The following is a 23,345-nucleotide window of genomic DNA, read 5'->3' as shown; positions in this document are numbered from 1 at the left end:
GGGGGCGCTCCGAGCGGCCCCGGCGGCCGGGCCGGCATCTGCGCGGCGTCCCTCCGCTAGAGGAGGGGACCAAGCCAATTCTCCTTTGCAGCAAAAAATTACATGTATATATTATTAAGATAATATATACATCTGATCTTATTTTTTAAAAAAAGTTTATTTTGCTCCATTTTTGAAAAAGAGGGAGCGTGGGTGGCGAGCGGTTTTTACAAATTATTCTTATTTTCTGCTATCTGTCCCCGTCCCTCCCCACCCCCTGCTGAAGCCACAATAAGGGCAGGGACCGCGGCTCCAACCTATTGGTAACCCCTTTACCCGTCCCTCCCCCCCGCCCCGACGCCCAGCACCGTGCCCTGCACACAGTAGGCGCTCAATAAATGTTCGTGGATGATGATGATGATGATGATGAAAAACATGCACCATCAACGGCAGCAGCAAGCGGACCACGCGAACGGTGAGCAGCTAGAGCCTGGGCACCCGCTGCCAAATCTAATCCTTGTCATGGTCCTCCTCTTCCCACCCCCTCTTCCTTCCCACCCCCTCCCGTCTCTGATGCGCTGGGTGGGTTGAGGGGGCTGGAGAGGATGCTTCTAGCTCGGTGTCATCTACATGGAAAGGGGAGATGCGTGACAGCCACTCCGTTCTCCCCTTCAGGCCTTGAATGTCAGAGTTAATTCTGCATTTGTGGGGTGGGGGCGGCCGTGGAGTCCTCGGAGTACTGTGCCCCCGGAGGGGTGGCGAACCGAGGTGATTCGGGTTCAGTGTCCTCGGGCTCAACTTTCCTCCAACGCTCCCGAGCGATGGAAGGGGGGGGGGGGTGGCTGTTAGACCTCAGCCCGAGCCCCCTTTCCAGCCCCTTCTCGCCTTCCGTTCCTTCCCCGCCCCCTGGTCTCCAGTGGCATCCGGAAAATTCTAGGATTGCCCGGTTTCCCTCTTCGCGACGGTGGGTGAAGCACACCCCGCCCCTGGAGAGGGAGGCCGGGTCTCGGAATCTCGGCCAGGGGGTCGGGTGGAGCGTATTCCCGCTCCCAGCGTCTGTGTGCACACGTCGGTAACCTAGCAATGCCCGGGGAGTCGCTGCCGCTGTGGGGCTCCCCTCCCCAGCCCGGCCTGGGCACCACGTGCAGCCAGCCGCCACGCCAGCCCGGCTGGGTCCACGGAGGCTGGACCTGCTTCTGGCCAGCCTTCCTACCTCCTCCTTGGAGGCCAGGGCGCCCCCCACGACCTCAGTGGGCTCACAGCCTTCCCGAGTGAGCGCTTCCCATGGGAAGGCTCGGAACAACTCCTCCCCTGCTCGGGACTGTCTGCTGCACGCCCCCCTCCCCCGCGGTGCCCCCCTTCTCAGGCTGCTGGGCAGGCAGACCTGTGCTTCCTTTGACTCTGTCTTGTTCTTTGATTAGCAAGAATTGGTTTTGCAAACGCCCATCTCTCTACCTTGCCACCACTCTCACTTTGACTTCTGTGTCAGTAAAGAGGTTGTGACTCAAGGTAGGCACGTGCCTGGGAGACCTGCCTGGGTAGTGGTCTGGCCCCAAATCAGAGGGGCCCTTGCGCATGGAGTCCTCTGGAGGTTCTGCGTGTCGGCGGCGGCTGTCAGCCTGCGCTGAGATGATTTCCTGCTTGGGCCTCGAGGGCCCCTGGCATAATCCAGTCTGTCTTTCCTAGGTGTAGGGGTGCAAGCTGCCTGCCTTGACTGTTTCTCTGGATGCTGGCTTGGCTGCTGCGGCTGCAATTTAAAATGCAAAAAAGGCCTAAAGATGTTTTCTGTTTTCGGAAGCCTGTGGAGGAAATGAGTCCCAAGCATCATGAATTTTCATTTGCAGGAAGTGTCAGTGCATAATCTAGATATTTGTTATGGGGCTTTTGGTATTGCCCTGGTGCCAGTGGAGGATTTTTTCCCCCCTGTGCTGAAAAAAAAATGCATTTGTGGCTGTGGAAAGATGTTAGAGTAACACCCTGAAAATGATTAAGACTATTGAGTTATTGGGACTGCCCCCCCCTTTTTTTTTTTTGTAATGGTGGTAGTTACTTTGGAGAAAAGCTGTTGTACATATCTGTTAACTCATTAGAGATACATGGGTTTTAACGTTTATTTATTTTTGGGACAGAGAGAGACAGAGCATGAACGGGCAAGGGGCAGAGAGAGAGGGAGACACAGAATCGGAAACAGGCTCCAGGCTCTGAGCCATCAGCCCAGAGCCCGACGCGGGGCTCGAACTCACGGACCGTGAGATCGTGACCTGGTTGAAGTCGGACGCTTAACCGACTGCGCCACCCAGGCACCCCAAGATACATGGGTTTTAAAAGTCAGATAGGGTGGAATAAGTGTGGGATGACTTCAGTCTGAAGCAAGGCACCAGCAGAGGCCTTGTGAAGACCTGGAGAGAAGCATTCACCCCATTGCAGCAGTGGGTCCTGTGCCACCGATACTCTGCACAGAGCGCGTGGATTTCTCTTCCTGCTCCTGAAAAATAGGACATGAGGTTCAAAATGGAGACACGGGGATGATCCCCCTCCCCTCTTACTGATGAGAGACAACCTTTGCTTTTTTCTCACACTAGGTTCTCACCGGTTTTTTTGTTTGTTTAATTTTTCTTTTTCTCTTTCTTCCCAGAGGCAAACTATGCAAGAGGCACCAGACTCCCTCTTTCTGGTGAAGGACCAACTTCTCAGCCGAATAGCTCCAAGCAAACTGTCCTGTCTTGGCAAGCTGCAATCGATGCTGCTAGACAGGCCAAGGCTGCCCAAACTATGAGCACCTCCGCACCCCCACCTGTAGGATCTCTCTCCCAAAGAAAACGTCAGCAATACGCCAAGAGCAAAAAACAGGGTAACTCGTCCAACAGCCGACCTGCCCGTGCCCTTTTCTGTTTATCACTCAATAACCCCATCCGAAGAGCCTGCATTAGTATAGTGGAATGGAAGTATCCTTTTTTTGGGGGAAGTCTTTCTCATTTTCTCTTTTACCATCTGTTCTTCAAAAGGATTTGCGTTCTGAAATGGCACTTACAAAGTTGTAGCAGTCTGGAATGGGAGCAACAGAAAAGCTGTATGGAAAGGGTTTCGTCGTGTATACCTTCCTGTCTCCTCAGGGTGCGAGGGGCTGCTCTGAGGGTATATTTAGCTGTGTGTGTGCGTGTGTGTGTGTGAGTGTTCATTAAATACGAAATGGACATTTGGTCACTTGACGCGAGATGTTTGGTTTAAACCCACCATTGTTTTTCGGGGCAGTGACATACACTGAACCTATTGCAGATAAGGTATGCTGATTTAAAATGAAAAGACTGCATGAGACTCTGCTGGAAAGAAATACATTTTGGACCTTGAGTGGCACCTTCTCATTCGGGTGTTTGGGATTTGTTTCTGCCACTCCGGCTAATGCTAAGGTTGCTTCTAGCTCTGACATCTGGTGGTTCTGACTGTTCAGGTAGCTACAAATATGAACGCTTGCTTCATAGGGAGGGAGCAGCATGCTCATCAATGCTATGACTTCCCGGAATTTCCTTTTGACAGGTTCCAAAAAAGCATGTGAAACGTGAGCACGAGGGAGCGTATGGAGGGAGAGGCTGGGGTGCGCCTCTTCTTCCTGAGCCCTTGTGAGTTAGAGAGCAGTCTGTCAGTGGGGGAATTTGCAGTTGCTGCCTTTATAAAACATTCTGTCTGGGTCCTTGGACTGGAGTTACATTTCTGGGTGTCTCCTTTGTATTTTTAAAACTGAACTCCAGATGCCCCAGGATGGTTGTTACGTCCCAGATCTTGGAAAACCAGGGTCCTCGGCCTGCTCATCCCCTTCCCCAAATCTGGAGGCCAATCCCCAGTTCCTGCCACCCTTCAGAAAAGGTTGACTGAGGCCTCCTTTCTGAGCAAATGGCTTTCTAATTAGTCAGATGATTCATTGGTCTGGGTAAAACAAAGCATTTCCTTTTCCCAGAAGTGTATTTGGGGCTGACAGGAGCCTCAGAGCAGCTCCTGACCATAGGAAGGAGTGTGAATGTGGGGCTTCACCCACCACGCCCAGAGTGGATGGGCTAAAAAGGGAGGGTGTTGGCCAGCAGCTGGAAGGTGGCGCTGAAACCCCCTTATAATCTGAGTACCTAGCTAGGCAGCGATTTGCATGCCTTCTGTCTTAGCTGGCTATTTTCTGTGCTTACGGCTGCAAGTTAAAATGAGGTAACTTTGTTTAGAAAGGTTTTGGAGAGGGCAGCCAAATGCAAGGGTAGGATTTGAGGGGTTTCCGTGTGTTTTTCCTTTTTAGAACAGATGTCTCTTCTCTAGAGGGAGTTACGGTGTCTCTCGCATAGCTGGGGTTGCGTGGATGTGTTTTCTCTTTAAGTTCTTTTCTGGTCTGAGAACGAACACCAGTGTCAGCTGGGAGGCAGCTAGGTGCATAGGGGGTGCCTCAGTGGCATCGCTGGAGTCAGAGGCATGCTTATACGCTGGCAGAAAGGTCTCCTCCTCCTGAGGTTGGCTTGACGTGACTCTGAGTAAGCGGAGACCTGTCTGGGGTCATTAATTTCACGTGGAGTGAAGTAGGAGGCCTGACGCCGTTTCTCTTCGTGCACAGTAATTTGTATATAGGGATTTATGTGTACGGAGTGAATTCCTGGATCATGCTGCTGATTCCCTTTCCTGCATTGCCAGACACATGTGTACAGGAACTAGGGGATGTGGCTGCCAGTGCAGGGAGAAGCCTGCCTGCAAACGAGACAGCCTGGAGAACAGATCTTTAAACAACGTGTGATCTGTTTGTCTTTCCAAGTGACGGTTTCCTTCTAGTTCAGGGAGCAGGTTGTAGAAATCCTCCTAAAGCCAGTGAAGCCAGGCCCAGTCAGACAAGATGTGTGACAGCTTCGTTTGTTTTTACACCCAGGCAAGGAAGGGTGTCCTGCATCTTAGGGGAACGAGGAGAGTTTGCCTTATCAGAAGGAATTTTTAGGAGCGGACCCATCTATTCTCTGTTGCTCTGTCCTGCGTGGCTTGTCAAAGTCTTGTGGCAGTGAGATAGTATCCACCAACACCTGGAAACTGAAACCTGACCACCATAAAGAAAAAGCATTACGTCTGGCCTTCCTGAACAGCATTGGTATCTCTCAGATTGCCTGGTCCGTCATTTAAGTGTTGGGAACTAAAACGGAAGGGTGGGGTACGGGGGACGGAGAGGCCATGGGTATGTTTCTATGTAGAATAGCAGTGCGGCGGTTGGCTTTTAAAATTTCAGCAGGAACTGCGAAAAGGAAAAACCGAAAAGGAGATTGTGAAGTCTTTTGAAGGGGAACTGTCTCAAAGTTAGATTCCCTAGATAAGAGATTTTGTAATACTAGATGAGTTGAAAGAGTAAATATGAATGAAAGCTAATTGGCTTTAAAAATAAACCCATCAAAATTAGTAAGAGAATAATGTCGTTCATGCCCTTATTTCAGTGAGTGTCGAAGCTCTTCAGAGGGCTGAGTTCTCATGAGACTCAGGGTATCCCCAGAGAGGTAAGGTGCCTTTGTTTTCCTGGCAGTTTTGGATTTCCCGGAAGGATATCGGGATGCACGGAGAAGGGCCTGTTCATATCCTCAAAGCTTGAATATTTCAAGGTGTTTAGTTAAACCAGTGGCTTTGCCTTTTGTGGATGAGGTTATGGGAGAAGCACTGTTATAAAATCAAGCCCCCCGCCCCCCGCCCAGGTTGCAGATTATGTTGGTGTTCAGAAACCTTGTATTCGGAAAGGCTGAAAACCAAAAGAAGATAAATAGTCCTTTTGGCAGAAGTCGAATCTTGCACTGCCAGTTTCGACAATGTCTCTTAATGACACCAGAATGTTTAAGCAAGTGTCTGTTGAAAGCTGATTTCAAAGTGATTCTTCCAGACAGACCCCCGAGATTTAGAGTTGTTCAGTTGTACTTTGCAAGTGTCTGCTGCTGATTTCTTATGGCTTTTTATTTAATTTGTTTATAAATTGAATGCAGTAACAGCTCATTATAAACTGAGCTCCAGTCCAGCTGTAATCTGAAACAGTGATAGGCATTGATTAGTAAAGGAAGCAGAGGGGGAGCTGGAGCCTGGCTTGCCGGTTACAGTGTCTGAGGTATTGGAACATGCCATGAGACAGTCACAGGTAGAATGCAGAAAGTCCTGGTGACTTGGCCTGCCCCAGTCCAGACAGGAGATCGACCCAGCCAAGAATAGCCCCTGAGAAAATGGCTTTAACACATGGAGGCAAGGATTTGTGGGAGAGATTTGTCTCATGAGGACTGTTCTTTGTGTCTACAACAGCCAGGAATTTAGTGTTCTAAGGCCTTTGTCACTTTTAAAACTTTAAGAAGCAGAAACGTGGTTCAGAGGCTGCCCTAATTGGATGTGTGTTTAGGTTTCAATATAAAATGCACGGCAAAGAATGAACGCAATGTGATCCTTGCAGAAGAAGGAAAGGACACGGAAAAGTCATTCGATAGCGAGATTTGCCAGAGGACCACGGATGATTACATCTACTGGGGACCAAGCAGGTCTCGACAGTTCGTCGAGAAGGGATTTGTGTGTATAATTTTCATTTCAAAAGTGATTCAAGAGTGGTATGATCGGGAATGTGATGAGAGAGATGGTTTACGTTTGCATAAGACATATATACCTTAACAAAATTTTTCAGACCATTTGACATATTTATATTATTGGCTATTTTTGCCAATTGTGTGGCCTTAGCTATTTACATCCCATTCCCTGAAGATGATTCTAATTCAACAAATCATAACTTGGTAAGTGTCCTTAGAGTTCCTGCTTGTCCTGATGTGTGGTTATCATTTGCCTCTGTACTTAAACTGGCAGCTAGCTTTCTGGGTGGCTGAAGTTTACAGCTATGCATGGGATGTTTCCTGGAGCTTTCCAACAGGGGGTTTGTTTGTTTGCTTTTCTCTCTGACCTGTATTCTCAAATTTATACTGAATGAAAGTGTATAAAGTCCTGAATCTTGTATGAAGAGATGTGGAACTTTTTCACGGAAGGTTCCGGTTTGTAGCAGATTTTAAAATAACTTTTCTTTCCACATAGACTTTTGCCATCTACCATTCTTTTTATGATAATAAGAGCTGCTTTTTTTTTTTTTTTTTTTTAAATCAAGTGTTATTGGGGAGTGATGGGCATTTTGTTTGGTCAGTTTTTCTGGTAAGTAGAGAATTACCGTGGACTTTGCCTGTGAACTCTTCATTTTTAGAGCAGCAGCGTACAAGAAAACGAATACAGCTATGTGGAACCTAATTTGGAGAATACAGTGTAGTATTCTACTAGGAGCGGCCTATGAAATGCCCCAAGATAAGATGATTCTTTGGTTAAATAAATCGGGATACTTTCACATAACTTTATTGCCCTCTTAAAGATTTATAGCGCACATTAGCTCAGTAAGAGCTCCGGGAAGGTCTGTAGTTAAAAAACCAGTTTCATTTTGTTTAACTCAGCGAGTCCCTAAAAGTAATTGGTCATGGATTCTTCAAACAGTTTTTTGGCAGAACGTATCGCCGAACCAGTGTTTCATGGAACTTCCTTTGGGAAAGGTTGGTATAGTTAAAAAAACAAAAACAAAAAGAAAGAAAGAAGAAAGAAAAAAAGCCCTAAAGAGCACCAGAGTTGGGACTAGGAGCGTGATTGTCCCACGGAGCTGGCAGCTCGCTGTGTTCTGGGGCACTTCCCCAAATCCTCTCTGCGTGGCCAGTCAGCCACTTGTCTAGGGGGTTGGGTGAGAAGATCCCTGGGATCCTGTTTACCTCTGATATTCCGTAATCTTTTCTCGATGATTCAGAAGGCCCGTCAGGATTTTTTCTCCAGCTGTAGCATCCTCCTTGGCAGAGGCTGCCCAGAGAGGCAGGTGGGGCCGGGGCCAGCGCTGGGTCACAGGGAGCTCCCTCTATTATTTTGCTTTCTCCTCTCTTAAGATTCATTTTGTTCTGATTTTTCTCACGTTGAAGCTGTATCTTAGTAGGGCTGGCTGTTTGTAACCGAGTGTTGTAAAGGCAGAACGAGTGTGGGGAGGGCTCTGCTGGGTTCTGAAGATCCTGAAATTATGCTCTTGTGATTTTTAGCCTCAATGGTTTATATACAGGATTTCACATCACACGTAAGATGTTGTGGCGTATGTCCCATAATAACGTGATGTCTGTTCACGGTCAGGCTTTTATGGTCTGATTTCTAGAGAGTGCAATAAACTTGTGGACACTGCTCCCGAAGATACAACTCAACAGGACTGGATGCATGTATACACCCTTACCATCAGTGTGCATTTATACTATGGTGATTTTGTGCTTTGGGATATTTTAAACAGCTTCTGATTTGGTTGTAGGCATGTGACATTAGATGATCATTTGAAAGGAAAAGAAGTGGCAAAAAGCCCCCATCAATGGGGATGGATCATCATAGTCTAGGCCACAGATGGTGTCAGCCTTGTTACCAAATTTAACAACGTGGATGGTGACCCAGTTTGTTGCTTTTTGTAGCTCAAGAGAACATGATTAAACAAACTTAGAAAATAAATACCTTTCAGAAAGGCAGATTAATTCAGATCAATGGAATAATTAATGTAGCTGCGTGTGTAAGCCAATTAATATTCTGATTTTTCCCAGGGAAATTCAGGGCACTGATATCTGCTGTAAGACCAGTTGGATTTCTCAGCTAAAAAGTAAGGGAATAAACTATAAGAAATGGGTAAATCTGTTTTCTTCTCCCTTGCAGTCCCTCCCTAGTGGATCCTTTCTCGACAGTTCTTAAGCAGTGGTATTTTTAGGGGCGGGGGGAGAGGCGGGGTATTAGTTTGGCAGACCTTTCTAAAAACCAACATGTATTCCTTTGACCTCTTACTGCTCTGAAACTCATAGCATTCGAGTTTCTGTCTTGTTTCACTTGGATGGTCACATGGCCAGATGAGTTTATTCTCTGCTTGACTCTTTAAATATTTCCTTTCTCACTGTGGGAAGGGAAGATCTTTGTGGATTTCCCCCTGACTCTTTGCAAGGTCCCATGCCATGTCGGTGCTCCTGCCAGGGAGCTGTTTTTTTTTGTTTTTTGGTTTTTTTTTTTTAATACATTTGACCCAATTTGTACCAAAGTGATTGCTCTATTTTTGGGATCGGTTTAGAGGCAGCTGAACGAAGCTTATTTTTCATCTGTAGTAAATACCTTTCAGTTAACGTGAATGGCAAAGCAAAGGGCAGAGACTGATACGGGTTGCAGAACTGCACGTGTCAGGGTGCTGGCGAATTGCTTTGCTTCGTAGCTCTGTGGGAAATGTGTATGTTGAACTCTTAGAGCCAGCTTGGTACAAGCTGTTTCTGCCTGTTACAGGTCATTTGTAGTGACGTGATTACTTCTGTTGGGTAGGAAGTGTGGCCATCCTCACTGGTCTGATAGGTATTTTGTCTGGGTTGCATGCAACTTAGCCAGCTTTGGAGATCTAGAAACTACCTTGGGGGCAGCAAGTTTTCCCAGGGTTAGATTTTTTTTTTTAAATATAAACAATCTCAAGTTTCTATGCAGCTTTCATTTGTGGACTTGCAGGGACTGGTGGAGGCTGGAGCCATGGAAACGGTACAACTGAGTTCCCACAGTGAGACCCTTCTTGGCTCAGTGGGTAGCGTGAACTCCTCGCTTCCACTTATTGAAAGTGTATATCATTTGTTGGGGCGCCTGGGTGGCGCAGTCGGTTAAACGTCCGACTTCAGCCAGGTCACGATCTCGTGGTCCGTGAGTTCGAGCCCCACGTCGGGCTCTGGGCTGATGGCTCAGAGCCTGGAACCTGTTTCCGATTCTGTGTCTCCCTCTCTGCCCCTCGCCCGTTCATGCTCTGTCTCTCTCTGTCCCAAAAATAAATAAATGTTAAAAAAAAAAAAAAAGAAAGTGTATATCATTTGTTTAATTTCTTCTTAGCCCGGGTGGGGGGGGAGCGGAGGGGAGAGCTCTGCTTCATGGGGTGTCAGAGCGAGGCTGCTCACAGTATTGTACTTCAGTGTGTTGAAGGATGCTCTACCTAGTTTCCCAAACTTCAGTTTTTCATATGCAAACTGATGCAGTTGAAGTTTTCTGCCTGTGCAGCGGGGTCCCCAGCCCCAGGCGGTGCCCAGCTCTCTGTAGTGCTGAGCTGCCCCAAATTAGAGCTGTCCCAAATGGGGGTGCTTGTCTGCCAATTAGGACCTTCCCTCATGTCTGCTAATGACGCCACCCACAAAGGGCAGGGCCTCTGGCCCAGGCCTCTCTATCCCTTTATCAGGCACAGCGGCGGATAAAGGGTGTTCAATAAGTTGCTTGTTCTACTCAACAGGCAGTTTTACCAAGGCTTTGCCCCTTTCCCGCCCCCTTTCTCATCTTGTTGTTGAGTTGAGGCCCCTTTGTTTTTCTTTAGCCAGTTGATATTTTGCATCTACAGAACCCCTTGTGTCTTCCTCTCCTCCCCATCCACATCCGGGTTGCTGCGGCCAGGTCCTCCTGGGCCATCTGAGCTTTTTGAGTTCCTCTTTGTAGCTGAACCCCCCCGCCCCCCGCATTTGTCCACCTACAGTTCCTAAACACTCCTCTTGTGAGCTTGCCCGCCTCCTGGGCTTTTCTCCATCTGCAGTGCCTCTTCTCCCCTGGCCCCTCCTCCTCCTCCTCCTCCTTCTTCTCCTTCTTCCTTCTCCTTCTTCTTCTTCCTTCTATTTTTTAAAATTTTTGAGAGAGAGAGAGGGAGAGCACAAGTAGGGGAGGGACAGAGAGAGAGGGAGACACAGAATTGGAAGCAGGCTTCAGGATCTGAGCTGTCAGCACAGAGCCCGACACAGGGCTTGAACTCACGAACCGGGAGATCATGACCTGAGCCGAAGTCAGATGCTTAACCAACTGAACCACCCAGGCGCCGCCACCCCCAAGTGTTTTTAATGTTTATTTATTTTTGAGAGAGAGTATGAGTGGGGGAGGGTCAGAGAGAGAGGGAGACACAGAATCTGAAGCAGGCTCCAGGCTCTGAGCTGTCAGCACACAGCCTGATGCTGGGCTCAAACCCATGAATTGTGAGATCATGACCCGAACCAAAGATGCTTAACCAACTGAGCCACCTAGGTGCCCCCCCCCCCCAGCCCCTTTTTCACATGTCACCGCCCTTGTAGCTTTTCAGGAATAATCTCAAACTACTCGTTCCACGAAGGATTTTCTGACCCTGATCCAAAGTAACACTTTTTTTTTCATTAACAATTTTTTAAATGTTTATTTATTTATTTTTTTGAGAGAAAGACAGACTGTGAGTGGGAGAGGGGTAAAGAGAGAGGGGGGCACAGAACCTAAAACAGACGCCAGGCTCTGAGCTGTCAGCACAGAGCCTGAGGTGGGGCTTGAACTCATGAGTGGTGAGATCATGACCTGTGCTGAAGTCAGAGGCTTAGCCTGCTGAGCCACCCTGGTGTCCCCAAAGTAACACTCTTATTTGAACCTGTCTGGTGGAAACTCGCATATAAAATACCCTATATTTTAGCTCTTTATATCCCCATCTTTATGTTATCAAGCATTTTCAGAATATAATTCATAAGGAGTATAGCTCAGTGGTCAAGGATTTGACTGCAGAACACAACTCATAGTAAATCATTCTGGAATCCCCCACAGTGCCTGGCCCTCTGGTACAAAGTAGCTGTTGAGTAAACACGTGTTGTTGATGTGATTGCCAGGAGAAGCACCAAACCCATTCTTTCCTCTGAGCTTTATTCGGGATTTCCTGTGTGGCAGGTCCCTCTGTGGACTCCTTGGAGGAGGTCCTTGGCTGGGAGTGGGTGGGAAGTTATAAGCGCGTATTCTTAAAAAGGTTAGAGTCTTGTGACTCTGCTTCTCGAGCACCTCTGGCTGATGGAGCCCTGGGAGCTGGGTTTCAGAGCTGAGCCGTCTAGAACGTTTTGTGCTCAGAGTAGCGGAGTGGTGGGTCCCTGAGCAGCAGTGCTGGCTGTGGGCTCTTGGCAGTGGGACCATTGTGAGATGCCTTACAATGGCCAGGAATGTCGTGGGACGGTGTCCTTTGATTGTGTTCTCTCTTCCGTGGCTGAGATCCCAATGCACGGTGTTTCCTGGGCTGAAAAAGTGAGCACATTGGGTCTGTGTGGTCATATAGTTTAGCATCTCACTGTTTTTGCACATAGTGAGAATTTCCAAAACACAGTTTCGTAACTTGGTTCCTTCGGGTTAGCCTGTAAGGTGGGTTTTAGTTCAGAATGTTATCCGCACCAGGTCTTTGCTCCGCAAAGAGTTCTGTTTGAACTGTGCGCTCTTATTTCTGCACAGCTAGATTCTGTCTGTTCTGGGACAGCTCCCGTGCTGCCTTCTCAGCTCAGTCTCCTCTGAGCCTCATTCGCTCCTGCCTCCCACCCCACCTGCCAGAGTGTAAGTACTTGCTTTCTCTTTGCCCTCCCATAAGCACAGTAAGTCCTCCTCTTTACAGACATTAGGTCCTTTTTATAACAATCCCTCCTCGCTTTATAACTGTTATGGGGAGTGGTTTGTGTTTCGTGGTTCTGCACATGCATTGTGGGGTCTGATGGCCTGGTTCTTTGGCTGATTAGCTGAGTTACTTTGGATGAAATCAGCATATGAGTTCCTAGAGACGGAGGCTGGAGTCTGATCGGTCTCTATGGTGTTGCAAACGTAACCCCGTGCCCGGCGCACAGTAGGCGCATCAGGAAATGTGTGTGGAATGAGCCAATAAATACACGAATGACCATACAAGGGCTTCATGGTAAGTCCTTACGGATCAGTCGTTAATTTTCAACAATTGGCTAATGATTAATGTTTGCCCAAGAGGCTGACTTTCGTTGTCCAGTCTAATGAGAATCCCAGGAAACACCTGTCAGAGTTTGCCTTTAATTTCAGGATGGTGTCTTTCTTGGCAAATTTAACTCTTTACATCTGTGGCAGGAGAGAAGGAAGACAGACAGACACTTGTTGATACTTTTTGAATCGTAAGCTGGCTTCTGTGTTCAGTGTTGTACGTGTGCCCAGTGTGTGCACTGTGTGCACGCGGGTGGAGCATGAGCATCACAGTTCATAGAAAGACGGGTGGAGGGAAAGCAGCAAAATGACCAGAGGAGACAGACTTGTGTGGTAACACTGTACCCAACACTGGTTTCCTAGTCATAAAATGTGAACCGGTTTATGTGCTACACAAATCATCATATGTCTTTTCTAGTCTTACCTTGTGACAAAGAACACGTTATGTGGCCCCATCTTTTACTGAACGGACTTTGGTTGGGTATTGACAGGTTTTCAGAGACCAAGTCCAGCTCTTAAAGAGTTCAGGTTTGCTACTAGTCAAGTTTCTTAAGAAGGATTCCAAAGGGTCCTCAGTCCTTTGGCTGGTTGGTTACAAAAGCAAATCTCATTGTTTTATAGTCCTACCTTAAGCACCGGAATTTCCTTGCTCAGACCTTTTAAAAATAAGCTTGGCTTAGAGTGAAGATATTTGGATATATTGATGTGTTAGCCAGCACTTGTTGGATTACGGGTTGCAGAGACACAACTCAAATTGGCTTAGTTGGAAAAAAAAAGTGTGTGTGTGTGTGTGTGTGTGTGTGTGTCATTTATGAACTTAGCTAACTAAAAAATCCAAGGGGTAGAAGTCCTATCAGAGGCAGCTGGAAAAAGGGGCTTAAAAGAGGGTATCGGGGCACCTGGGTTGGTTGGTTCAGCATCTGACTCTCAACTTCAGCTCAGGTCATGATCTCACGGTCATAAGATTGAACCCTGTATTGGGCTCCATGCTGAGCGTGGAGCCTGCTTGGGATTCTCTCTCTCCCTCTCTTTCTGCACCTCCCCTGCTCATGCTCTCTTCTTCTCTCTCTCTCTCTCTCTCTCTCTCTCTCTCTCTCTCTCCCCCTTTCTCTAAATAAATACATATAAAAAAGAGGCTATCAGGATGCCAGCCTGCACCCCGGCCCTTGGGTGTCTGTGGCAGGGTCTGGCTGGCCTGCAGTGGGTCTGTCTCACACACCATCTCAAGTGTGCATCCCATCTGGGGGAGGGTCTGTGGGGAGATGCATTCTTTCCTTAACCTCAGCTCAAGTTCAGTATTTTAAAAATGATTGTGTGAGAAACAAGAGACCCCTGTGGCAGATTTGTGGATAGTTTCTTTTTTTAACCTTCCCCATCAGTATTTAATTTTTAACTGTCTGCAAAATGTGAGAAGTTCTGAAATCAGAGGGGACAATTTGCCCAGCAGTAGAGATACTTATGTCTCATTAGATATTGGTGGTGGTGGTGGGGCTCTAGAACAGACCCCCAACAGCTCCTCCCCTAACAAAGTTCCTAAAGAAATTATAGATGTTCTGAAATTCTAGTGGTTGAGCTGTAGGGAAGGACATCAGGGGGCATTACTGTTGCTCAGATGATGTGCCAAGGGAAGGGCTGGCAGTGGGTGTCCTTGTCCTGGGGGTGGGAGATTGGCAGGTCACCCAGGAATAGACGGTAGCATCCCTGCTTCTTCCTCCTACTGTGCTCAGACGCCTGGGGCTCTCTGCCAGCAACAGCACAGGCTATGTCTCCCAAGTCCTGTTCTGCCCATGTGATCAGAGTAGGGAAAGAGGCAGAAGGTGTCTTCCCTTTTTAATTCAAGTGGGATTGGAGTTCTTGCTGCTACGGTTCTTGCGGAGGGTAAAACGGTGTGGCTGGGGAGCACAGCCAGCCGTGGCTGGTGGGGTGGGGGACACAGTGAGCAAAGCTGAAGATGGGGCTGAAGGGGGAATTGCCTGAGGTGACTAGTCCTATGTGTGTGTGTGTGTGTGTGTGTGGTGGGGTGGCGGGCAGAGATGTGGGTGGGTGGAAGGATGGATGGGTGGTTTTGACACACACCTTGAAGGATGAAGCCTTCTGGTGATTTTTGCTAAGCAGGGCCCCAGACATTGTCCAGCGCTGGGGAAAATGACTTTCTTCTCCTGAGCCTCCAAGCAATTCTTTCTGCCAATTTTTTATCCTGCTCCCTATTGGCTGAGTGGAAATTCTAGAAATCAGAGGACATCTGTTGAAATTATTGAAAGAGTGACCTTGAGGGGCAGGCTGGAGGGAAATGGGAGGCTGACCTGAGGGAGGGAAGGCAGGTTGCAGGCTGCTCAGGGGGAACGTGGCTGGCAGGCGGACCCAGCCTGGGAAGGAGGGACATGGCAGCCTGGGGCCTCCAAGCCAGTGAGGTGAGAGGCTCCCACCTTTCCCTGCCTCCTTTTTCTGTGTCCATGGGGAAGTCTAGCACAACGTGCTCACAGATAATTTTGTAGAGCTGGAAGGACTCTTATTTATAAGACAGGGAGTTGAGGCACCATTATTCAAAGGATATTTTATTGAGACTTGCTATGTGGGGCAGACCAGGCTTTCCCGTCCTTGACTTATAGCCCAAGATGCTCTGGCTTGCTGTGCCCAGGAAAACCCACAACCTGGGGTCGGAGAACAACCCTCTTTGTTTTCCACATTTTGTGTTCTCACAACAGATCATCATTCAACATTTGCACGAGTGCATTCTTCTGGACAGTGGAAACAATATAAAGTGACAGTCTCTTTTTACCTGTCCAGCTCATTCTAATCAGTCATCAGTTTGGTGTGGCCCTTTCAGAATTGTTTTTCATTGTGTACGTATATGTGTGTAACCTGTGCATTTTGCACAGCAGGTGTCTATATAGTTTGGGTATTTTATTTTTTATTTTTATTTTTTTAACATTCTTTTTTTTTTTAAGTTTGTTTATTTTGAGAGAGACAGAGACGGCGCAAGTGGGGGAGGGGTAGAGAGAACTAGAGAGAGAGAGAGACAGAATCCCAAGCAGCCTCCGCACTGTCAGCATGGAGCCTGACGTGGGGCTCAAACTTGTGTACTGTGACATCATGACCTGAGTTGAAACCAAGAGTCAGACGCTCAACCGACTGAGCCACCCAGGCACCCCCATACATACTCATGTATTTTAAAGTTTACACGAGTGGGAACAGAATGCATGCATCATATAGCTTCTTTTTTTCTGCTTAACATATCATACAGATCTTTCCATATCTGTACATGGAGAGCTAACAACTTGCATTGGGGTAAAATATGCCCTGTACGAATGTGCCGTGGTTTACTTGTTCTCTTTCTGATGAGCATTTAGGCTAGTTTCTAAAGTTTTGCTATTTCACACAGTACTGCACTGAATATCCTTGAACGTGCTTCTTTGTGCATACAAGGAAACATCTCTCTGGGATAAGTACTTAGAAATCAACTCTCTGGGTGGGAGGATAGTGCATTTTTAATTTCTGCACTCACTGGCACATCACTGTCCACTAAGCCTGTATCCATTCAGACTCCTACCCCCACATCTCCTGGAAGTGATCTGCTGTCACTCACCTCTGATGACTGACCTCGTTTGTTTTCATCTTAGGCTATGGGAAGAGAAATTTTGGGAATAGGATTCAGCCTTCCTCCTGGATGTTTGGCAGGCATCCAGAGCCTCTGGTTAGAGCAGAAAGTCCACAGACCCCGAGCACTAGATTCCTAATCTCTTTTGAACCACAGATCCAGATGAAAGGCCCCAATGCTTATCATTCTTCTCCCCACTTTGAGTAGTACTTTGCCATATGCTTGATTATTGTAGTTGTTTCTGGTGAAATATTCATTCTAGGTAGCTAATAGGTAACTAAGTTTCTTAGTTTTGGAGTATTTGCTACAGTTTCAAGGTGAACACTGCCTTTACGTTCCTTTCATTTGGGGAGGAAAAATATCTAACCTGGTATGTTTCTAATGTCCCATGTTCTTTGATTATTAATTATTTTATTTTCGTGCATAAGACAATCTCACTGTTATTATGGTATTTATGATAGGGTTTATGCCCCCCTACTTCTAAAAGCTCTGAGATAGCTTAGGAAACAGGAGTGGGTGAAGGAAGGGGCAATGTGGAATGAAAACAAAGTCGACCTGCCCCAGGGGCTCGAGGCGAATGGATTGCTAACACCTGGGCACTGCTTTGGCCTTCAGGATTTCCAGCAGTGATGGCCAAAGGAGGCACATCCTAAGTTACAATGCTTTTATCCTCTCAACAATGGGAAGCGGCTGCATTCATTCAGAGATGCACTTTTTAGGAGCCGAATCCAAGGAGGAATCTGCAGCGTGGGTCCTTGTACAAAGTGCATTGTCAGGCGTGGTGAGCCGTATCGTCGCTGTGCTTTTGTCAGTCAGAAACGCCCTGCGAGCAGATGGTCTCTGGCTTCGTAGTTTCCAAAGGGTTCACGCGCAACCTTGAACTGTGGCATAATGAAGGAACTTCTGTGTTCTGTGAGAGCTTCGCTTTTTGATTATATAAATCATGATAGAAGTAAAGATGGGAAGATGAAAAAGAGTAGTTTAACACAGCTATCATTAAATCATGCATAAAGTACTTTTTTGAGCGTTTATTATGTGTAACATGGAGTCCATTAAACACATTCGCTTACTGTCCTAACTTGTGTAAGTCAGAATATAAAAGGACGCTATGAATTTATGCAGAGAACCCCTCCAAAACTCTCATTCTTGAAGAGATGTGGTTTTATTATTTCACTCTAATGTGGACTGAGGCAGTGACCAATAGATTTTTTTTTTAATTTTTTTAACTTTTTTTTTTTTTTTTTTTTTTTGAGACAGAGAGAGAGCATGAACGGGGGAGGGACAGAGAGAGAGGGAGACACAGAATCGGAAACAGGCTCCAGGCTCTGAGCCATCAGCCCAGAGCCCGACGTGGGGCTCGAACTCACGGACCGCGAGATCGTGACCTGAGCTGAAGTCGGACGCTTAATCGACTGAGGCACCCAGGCGCCCCCCAATAGATTTTTTAAAAAGACATCCTTGAATGTCCTTCTGTAAATAGATAACAATGGAGTATAATGACTTTATATTTAAATGACTCCTTTTGAATTGTACAAAAACAGCCAGGAATTACCCCCTTTAGAACTTTTCCTCACGATATCGCAAAAATGAACTTCTCTTGGGGCTTTCACAAATTCTGAATTATTGAACTATAAATTAATGTTGGATCAACCTTTTCAGAGGCTTTATCAGGAGGGAAAGAAATGAGAACATCTACAGTTCTGAATTCGAATTCGAATTCAAGAAGTAGTGACACCCAGCAAGAACTTGGTGAAAGAGGGGTGGTGAAGAGGTCTTTCTCTAGAACGACTCGTGGAGTGGAACTAGTGTGGTCAGGGACGAGAAGGCGCTGGCCAGCTGTGGAAGCTCACCTCGTCATGGAAACCATGTGGCGCAGCGGGAGGTGAGATGGCCGATTCTCATTTACCCGGAGTGGTGCTGGATGTGAATCACAGACCGGCTGAGCTTGGGATCAGAAAGGGCCCTGGAGCCCTTCGGACGGATGTGTTCCTTTTCATACTCAGCAGTTGACTTGCCCAGGGTCCCATGGTAAGGAAGGAACCAACTGAGGACCCAAGCCAGTCTCCTGTCCCCCGGCCTGTTTCTTCCCATGCCCTCCCTCAGCTGTGAGTCCGGGTTGAAGCCAGGCACTTCCCCTCTGACAGGGCAGTGTCTGAGAATACCAGGGGCAGTCAGAACAGCTGGGACATCAGATGACCAAAGAATGTCTGTTCGCAGTATGCTGGGGATTCAGTTGACTTTTAATTCTCTCCTCAATTTTTTTCTTTATCTTACCAAAGAGAGTTTTGGTCACTCCTCCTTGCCCTGTTTTACTTTAGAAATTATTCTCTTACTTTCTTCATGCATCCCAACATGCGGCAATCATTTGACCATAGACAGCCCCATTATCTTATGGAGTCAGGGCGCTGGCAAGGGGGAGGGCAGCAGAGCATCGGTAGAGCTGGAGGATAGATGCAGTGGTCTCTCCTCTGTTACCTTGATCGGGTGCAGGTAGCATACACTGCCCTTTTTTAAGTTTTTTTTTAATGTTTATTTATTTTTGAGAGACAGAGCATGAGTCAGGGAGGGGCAGAGAGAGAGGGAGACACAGAATCTGAAGCAGGCTCCAGGCTCTGAGCTGACAGCAGAGAGCCTGACGTGGGGCTCAAACCCACGAACCTCGAGATCATGACCTGAGCTCAAGTCGGACACTTAACCAACTGAGCCACCTAGGCACCCCACATACACTGCCTTTTGATAGTAACTGGAGGCACGGAGATAATTGTCTTTCTTACTGGCTCATGGTTGACATCTGAGCTAGGTGGACTTGGTATCTGTAATTGCCCTAATTCTCATTTAATCCTTGCCATAAACTCCCAAGCAATTCTCATTTTACATGAGGAGAAAAGGCTGAGTGGGTCAATTGTTTACACCAGGCCATAAGGCCTAGGAATGGGCAGGGCCAGGATTCGCACCAGGCTTTCTGACCCCAGGCTCCTCCACTGGGCTGTGAGGGGAAGCTGAGGCTCATGACTGATGTCCTCTTAATGCTGAGCAGGGGAGGGTGAGGCCAAGGGGAGAAGCAGCATCAGAATATCCAGGTGGGTCTTCGGGGAAGTTTTCGCATTCATGGTGTTGGTTGGGGTTTGGAGCCTAGGTGTGGGGGCTGGCATAGAAGCTCCCCTGGCATAGAAGTTTCCATGCCTCCTCATTCCTACCACCCGGAGACATTTCCAGGTGGGGGTTGTGGCTGGAGAGGATCTGGATGGAGGTTTTTACCAACCCTACAGCCCTCTGCCAACCTTCTGAATTATCCAGTTAAAGTGGGAATGAGCAGAGAAGCTGAAATTGGGTATTAAATAGATTTTATTGCATTTTAATTCTTGAAAAGTTGTTTCCTGCAAGTGGAAAGTGCAGGAACTTTTGCGGTGTGGGTAGGAGGTTTGTGCTGAGCACTGGCCGGTTGTAGGATGAAACAGTTAGGGTTATGGGTCCTGGAGTCAAACTGGGTTCAGTCCCCAGCTTTGCTGTGCACTGTCTGTGATCAGCAAGCTGCTTTTTCTTGCCAAGTCTGTTCCTCTTTTGGAAAAGAGGAAATACAGCAGTTAAGGGGGTTAGCCCAGGCCCCGGCTCCTGGAAAACACGGAGTCATTGGGGGTTGTCACTACTCTTGTGAGCCACGGCAACGTGTCCTTACGCTTCAGCACAGTGGTGTGAGGTAGGGGTGGCTGTCCTCAGCCTTAGAGACCAGGGAAGAAACTGGGGCCTAGGAAGACCGGCCCACTAACTCCCAACCTGATGAGGGAGTGGCAGAATGGGATTGGGCGAGCCACACCAGAGATGCTTCCTGACGATGTACTGTGTTGGGGGTTTGCTCTCCAAAGCCATTCTATGGAAGATGTGTTCACCAGACTGACCCAGTCTAAGGTGGTAGTGGGCCTGGCAGGTGTTGGGGTGACCCTGGTGAGGAAGTGCCTGAAAGTTATCCTCTCCGTTGTAGGAGGAAGAGCTAGGCCAGGACCGTAGCCTGCCTTTGCTCAGACAACAGTAGAGGGTTTCTCCTTTCCCTGGGAACACCAAGGAAAGAAAGGATTTAATGGTCAGGATCTGATTCTGCCACAGCTGGGAAGGCTGAAGGCTGCCTCTACACAGTGAGTCATCTTGAGGCAGGGTAGAAGAATCCAGAGCTCAACACCCTCCCACGAGGCTTGGGGGTGTCTGCACAGACTACTTTCTCAGCTAACTAGGAATCCGCTTACCAGCTGTGTCTTGTTCCTGCTCGGCCCAGGTGGGAGACCCCTGACCATCTCTTGATTAAATGATACTTAGAAGGGGAAAGGAAACAAAAGCTCCAAGGAGCAAAACGGGTGTGGAGAGTTCTGGCCTGACTGCCGTGGCTCCCACAGGAAAAAGGGGTGATGTCTGGAGCTGGAGTATCAACCACCACTAGGGCCCCAGGGGAGCGCCCATCAGGGCGTCTAATTTCATTCTCCGGCTGCCTTGTGTGTATTGCTCGCTGGGGCAGGGAGGGCGGGAGATCCGGCCCTGGAAGTGGCAGAGGTGGGACGCAGACATCTCCAGCCTTTTCCCAAGCCATGTTCTTGGACCTCAGGAGTCCCTGCTCCTCCCTCCAGTGGGAGACTGAGGCCTACAGATGGGCCGGAACTTGCCAGAACTAAGGCTTCCTAGAACCCAGGCTGTCCCTGGCTCTTTGCCATGTGGTTCCTGGCCTCAGTTTCCTCACCTGTGAGATGGGAGTGGTGAGGCGACACATGCATCACGTTGTTGAGAGGATGAAAAGTGATTTTTGTAAGGGAACCATCTGAAACTCGGGAGCCGCACCATTAACTTCCTTCTACCTCAGGCCTCACTTGTTCAGGTGTTTGGGGCACATCCTTGTCTGACTGCTCCCCTTCCTGTCTTCAGCCTGTGTTCTGTCTTCAGGAGAGCAGAGACTGTAGGAAACCGAGCTGGATTTGGGCCCCGGGTTTGCTGCTCACTAGCTTTGTGACTGAACACATTCCCTTCCCTTCCTTGGCCTTGGTTTCCTCATCTGTAGGATGAGCATGGAGTCTTTGTGGGGAGTCAAGAAAATAACATGTGGGTGAGCTGCACTTTATCAAAAGACGCTGTTTACTTTGTCAGGAATGCTCTCGAGGATCGTCTCTTCCTTCCCAGGGAATTTTGGGGGTCAGCAATGTCTGAGCGTTGGGGGGACCTTCAAATTCCCCTGCTGGAGTGCTGTGGGGTGTTTTAAATCGCAGTTACAAGCTGGGCCTGCTAAGTCCCTGTGTTCTCTTGTGAGTATTGCATTTCTCGGCCCTAGATTTTTTTCCCCCATGCGGCCCAGGGCAGGAGGGCGGGAGGAGGAGCATGCCCTTGCCTGTTCTTCAGCAAGGGTCTGGTCACTGCTTCTAGCTCCAGGCTTGCTGGCAGCGGAGGGAGAGATGCATAGGGGCCTGCTCGTGGCAGCGGAGCGCGTGGCCGCTGCTGAGCTTGCCCACGTGCTGAGGTCAGCGTTCGGTCTCCAGCAATCAGAAGCTGGGAGAGCAAGTGTGGCTTGTGGGTTCTGGGGTTGGTATTCGTGGCCACACTGACGTTTCAGATGAGACCGTGGGGCCTGTGCCTTGAACCTTGCCGCCTTTGATTTCTGGCACCCAGCCCAGCATTTTACACCTGTTTTGTCTGTCTTCACAACCAGTCAGGCGGCAGCGATCAGCACTTCCGTGGCGCACGTGAGGCAAATGAAGCTCAGAGGGGTTAACCGAATGACTCTCTGATGAGGTAATGAGCCCCCGAGATTATCAACAGGTTGTGTGGCCGCTCTGCACTGTTTCAGGACCGTGCCCTGCCGGGTGTACGAGGCATGTCACGGAGAGGACGCTGGACTTGGAGGCAAGTGACGTGGCCTTGAGTTTATGCTCTGTACCCTCACTTCTGTGCGATTCTGCTTTCCTCCCTAGTCGTGAAGTAGGGACCAGTGGGATGTGTGTGCGAGTGTTTTATAGTCTAGAAAGCAGTGTGCACATGTCAGGCATTATCCTTCTTGTCTGCTGAGTGACTCCAAGGACAGGATCCGGCTTCACCTTTCTTTGGATGCCGTTAGAAAGCGGTGCCAGGCTGAGTCCCAGTGATGCCAGTGCCACACGTGGGCCCCACACAGGAGAAAAGTCACCCCCTCCAGCACAGCCACAGTGAGGGTGCTGGGGTGCTGGAGAGAGGCTGATGTACAGGCAGAGACAAAACCAATCAGATCCAAGCTTGAGGCAACCCACCCCCACCCCTCACGATTTTCAGAAACCAGCTGTCATTTGAAGTCCTGACTATTCCTCGAGTTCCTTGAGAGCTGTGGAATTCACCGTGCTTGGGCGATGCAAACTACGGGTGATTTTGCATGTTAAAGGATAGGCTTGTGACCCAGCCAGCCCTGTAGGCAAGCAAATGCTATTTCTTGGTTCTAAGTGTGAACAGAGCATAGTTAGTATCACCTCCTCACTCCGTTCCTAGATCTGTCTTCCTTTTGTCTGTGATGAAAAGCGGAAATGCTGAGTATAGTCCCAGCCTGCAGCTGGGTGGTTATCGAGGCTAGAGGTTCTGCTGCGTGGGCCCTGATTCGTTCCGGTGCATTTTGCGGGCGGGGGCGCTAAAGCTGCGGCACTGAGATCAGCTGGTGTGTTCCTTGTAGAAGTTCAAGACTACCCCCTGGGCTGGAAGCAACCCGGTCCTCTGAGCCACAAACTTGCTTGTGTTTGATCTTGTGCTGTTCTCTTCTAACAAGAGTGTGAACTTCTTGTGGGCAGGGACCCAGCCTTCCCTTTGTCTTAAATACTCCACCTCCTGGCACGGGCGGTTTGGTAAATGATTGAGTATTTAATGAAACAAAACTGTGTCTACATCAGGCACCCTGAGGTTGCTTTAATTGCTTTGACTATTTTCTTAACATAGGCCTGATGGTGTCTCCTTCCAAGCTGGGAGCAGAATGAGGGAACGTGCACGTGTGCCCGATTGACCCCCTTTGGTCTACTGC

The 23,345-nt window shown here is 48.4% G+C and overlaps 1 protein-coding gene across 22 annotated transcripts in view; it reads left to right on the top strand.

Annotated features, from left to right (window-relative positions):
• The first annotated feature begins 6 nt into the window (after nt 1-6).
• The window catches only part of CACNA1D (calcium voltage-gated channel subunit alpha1 D), a 306,523-nt gene continuing 283,184 nt past the window's right edge, over nt 7-23,345 (top strand). For 17 of the 22 annotated variants that reach the window (XR_005784486.1, XR_005784485.1, XM_040454783.1 and 14 more), the window contains exons 1-3: nt 7-454; nt 2,615-2,924; nt 6,632-6,737. Coding sequence is in view for 20 of the 22 variants with exons in the window: in XM_040454783.1 (XP_040310717.1) it covers nt 388-454; nt 2,615-2,924; nt 6,632-6,737 (483 nt within the window). In the remaining 2 variants the exon portion in view is untranslated. The remainder of the gene's footprint in view (nt 455-2,614; nt 2,925-6,631; nt 6,738-23,345) is intronic. The other 5 variants (XM_040454764.1, XM_040454777.1, XM_040454772.1 and 2 more) reach the window with 1 other exon arrangement.

Source organism: Herpailurus yagouaroundi, unplaced genomic scaffold (genome assembly GCF_014898765.1).
Source record: "Herpailurus yagouaroundi ecotype Mexico unplaced genomic scaffold, PumYag 213, whole genome shotgun sequence".
Taxonomy (NCBI): domain Eukaryota; kingdom Metazoa; phylum Chordata; class Mammalia; order Carnivora; family Felidae; genus Herpailurus; species Herpailurus yagouaroundi.
Note: the sequence above shows the minus strand (reverse complement) of the source record. Positions and strands in the feature narration are given on the sequence as shown.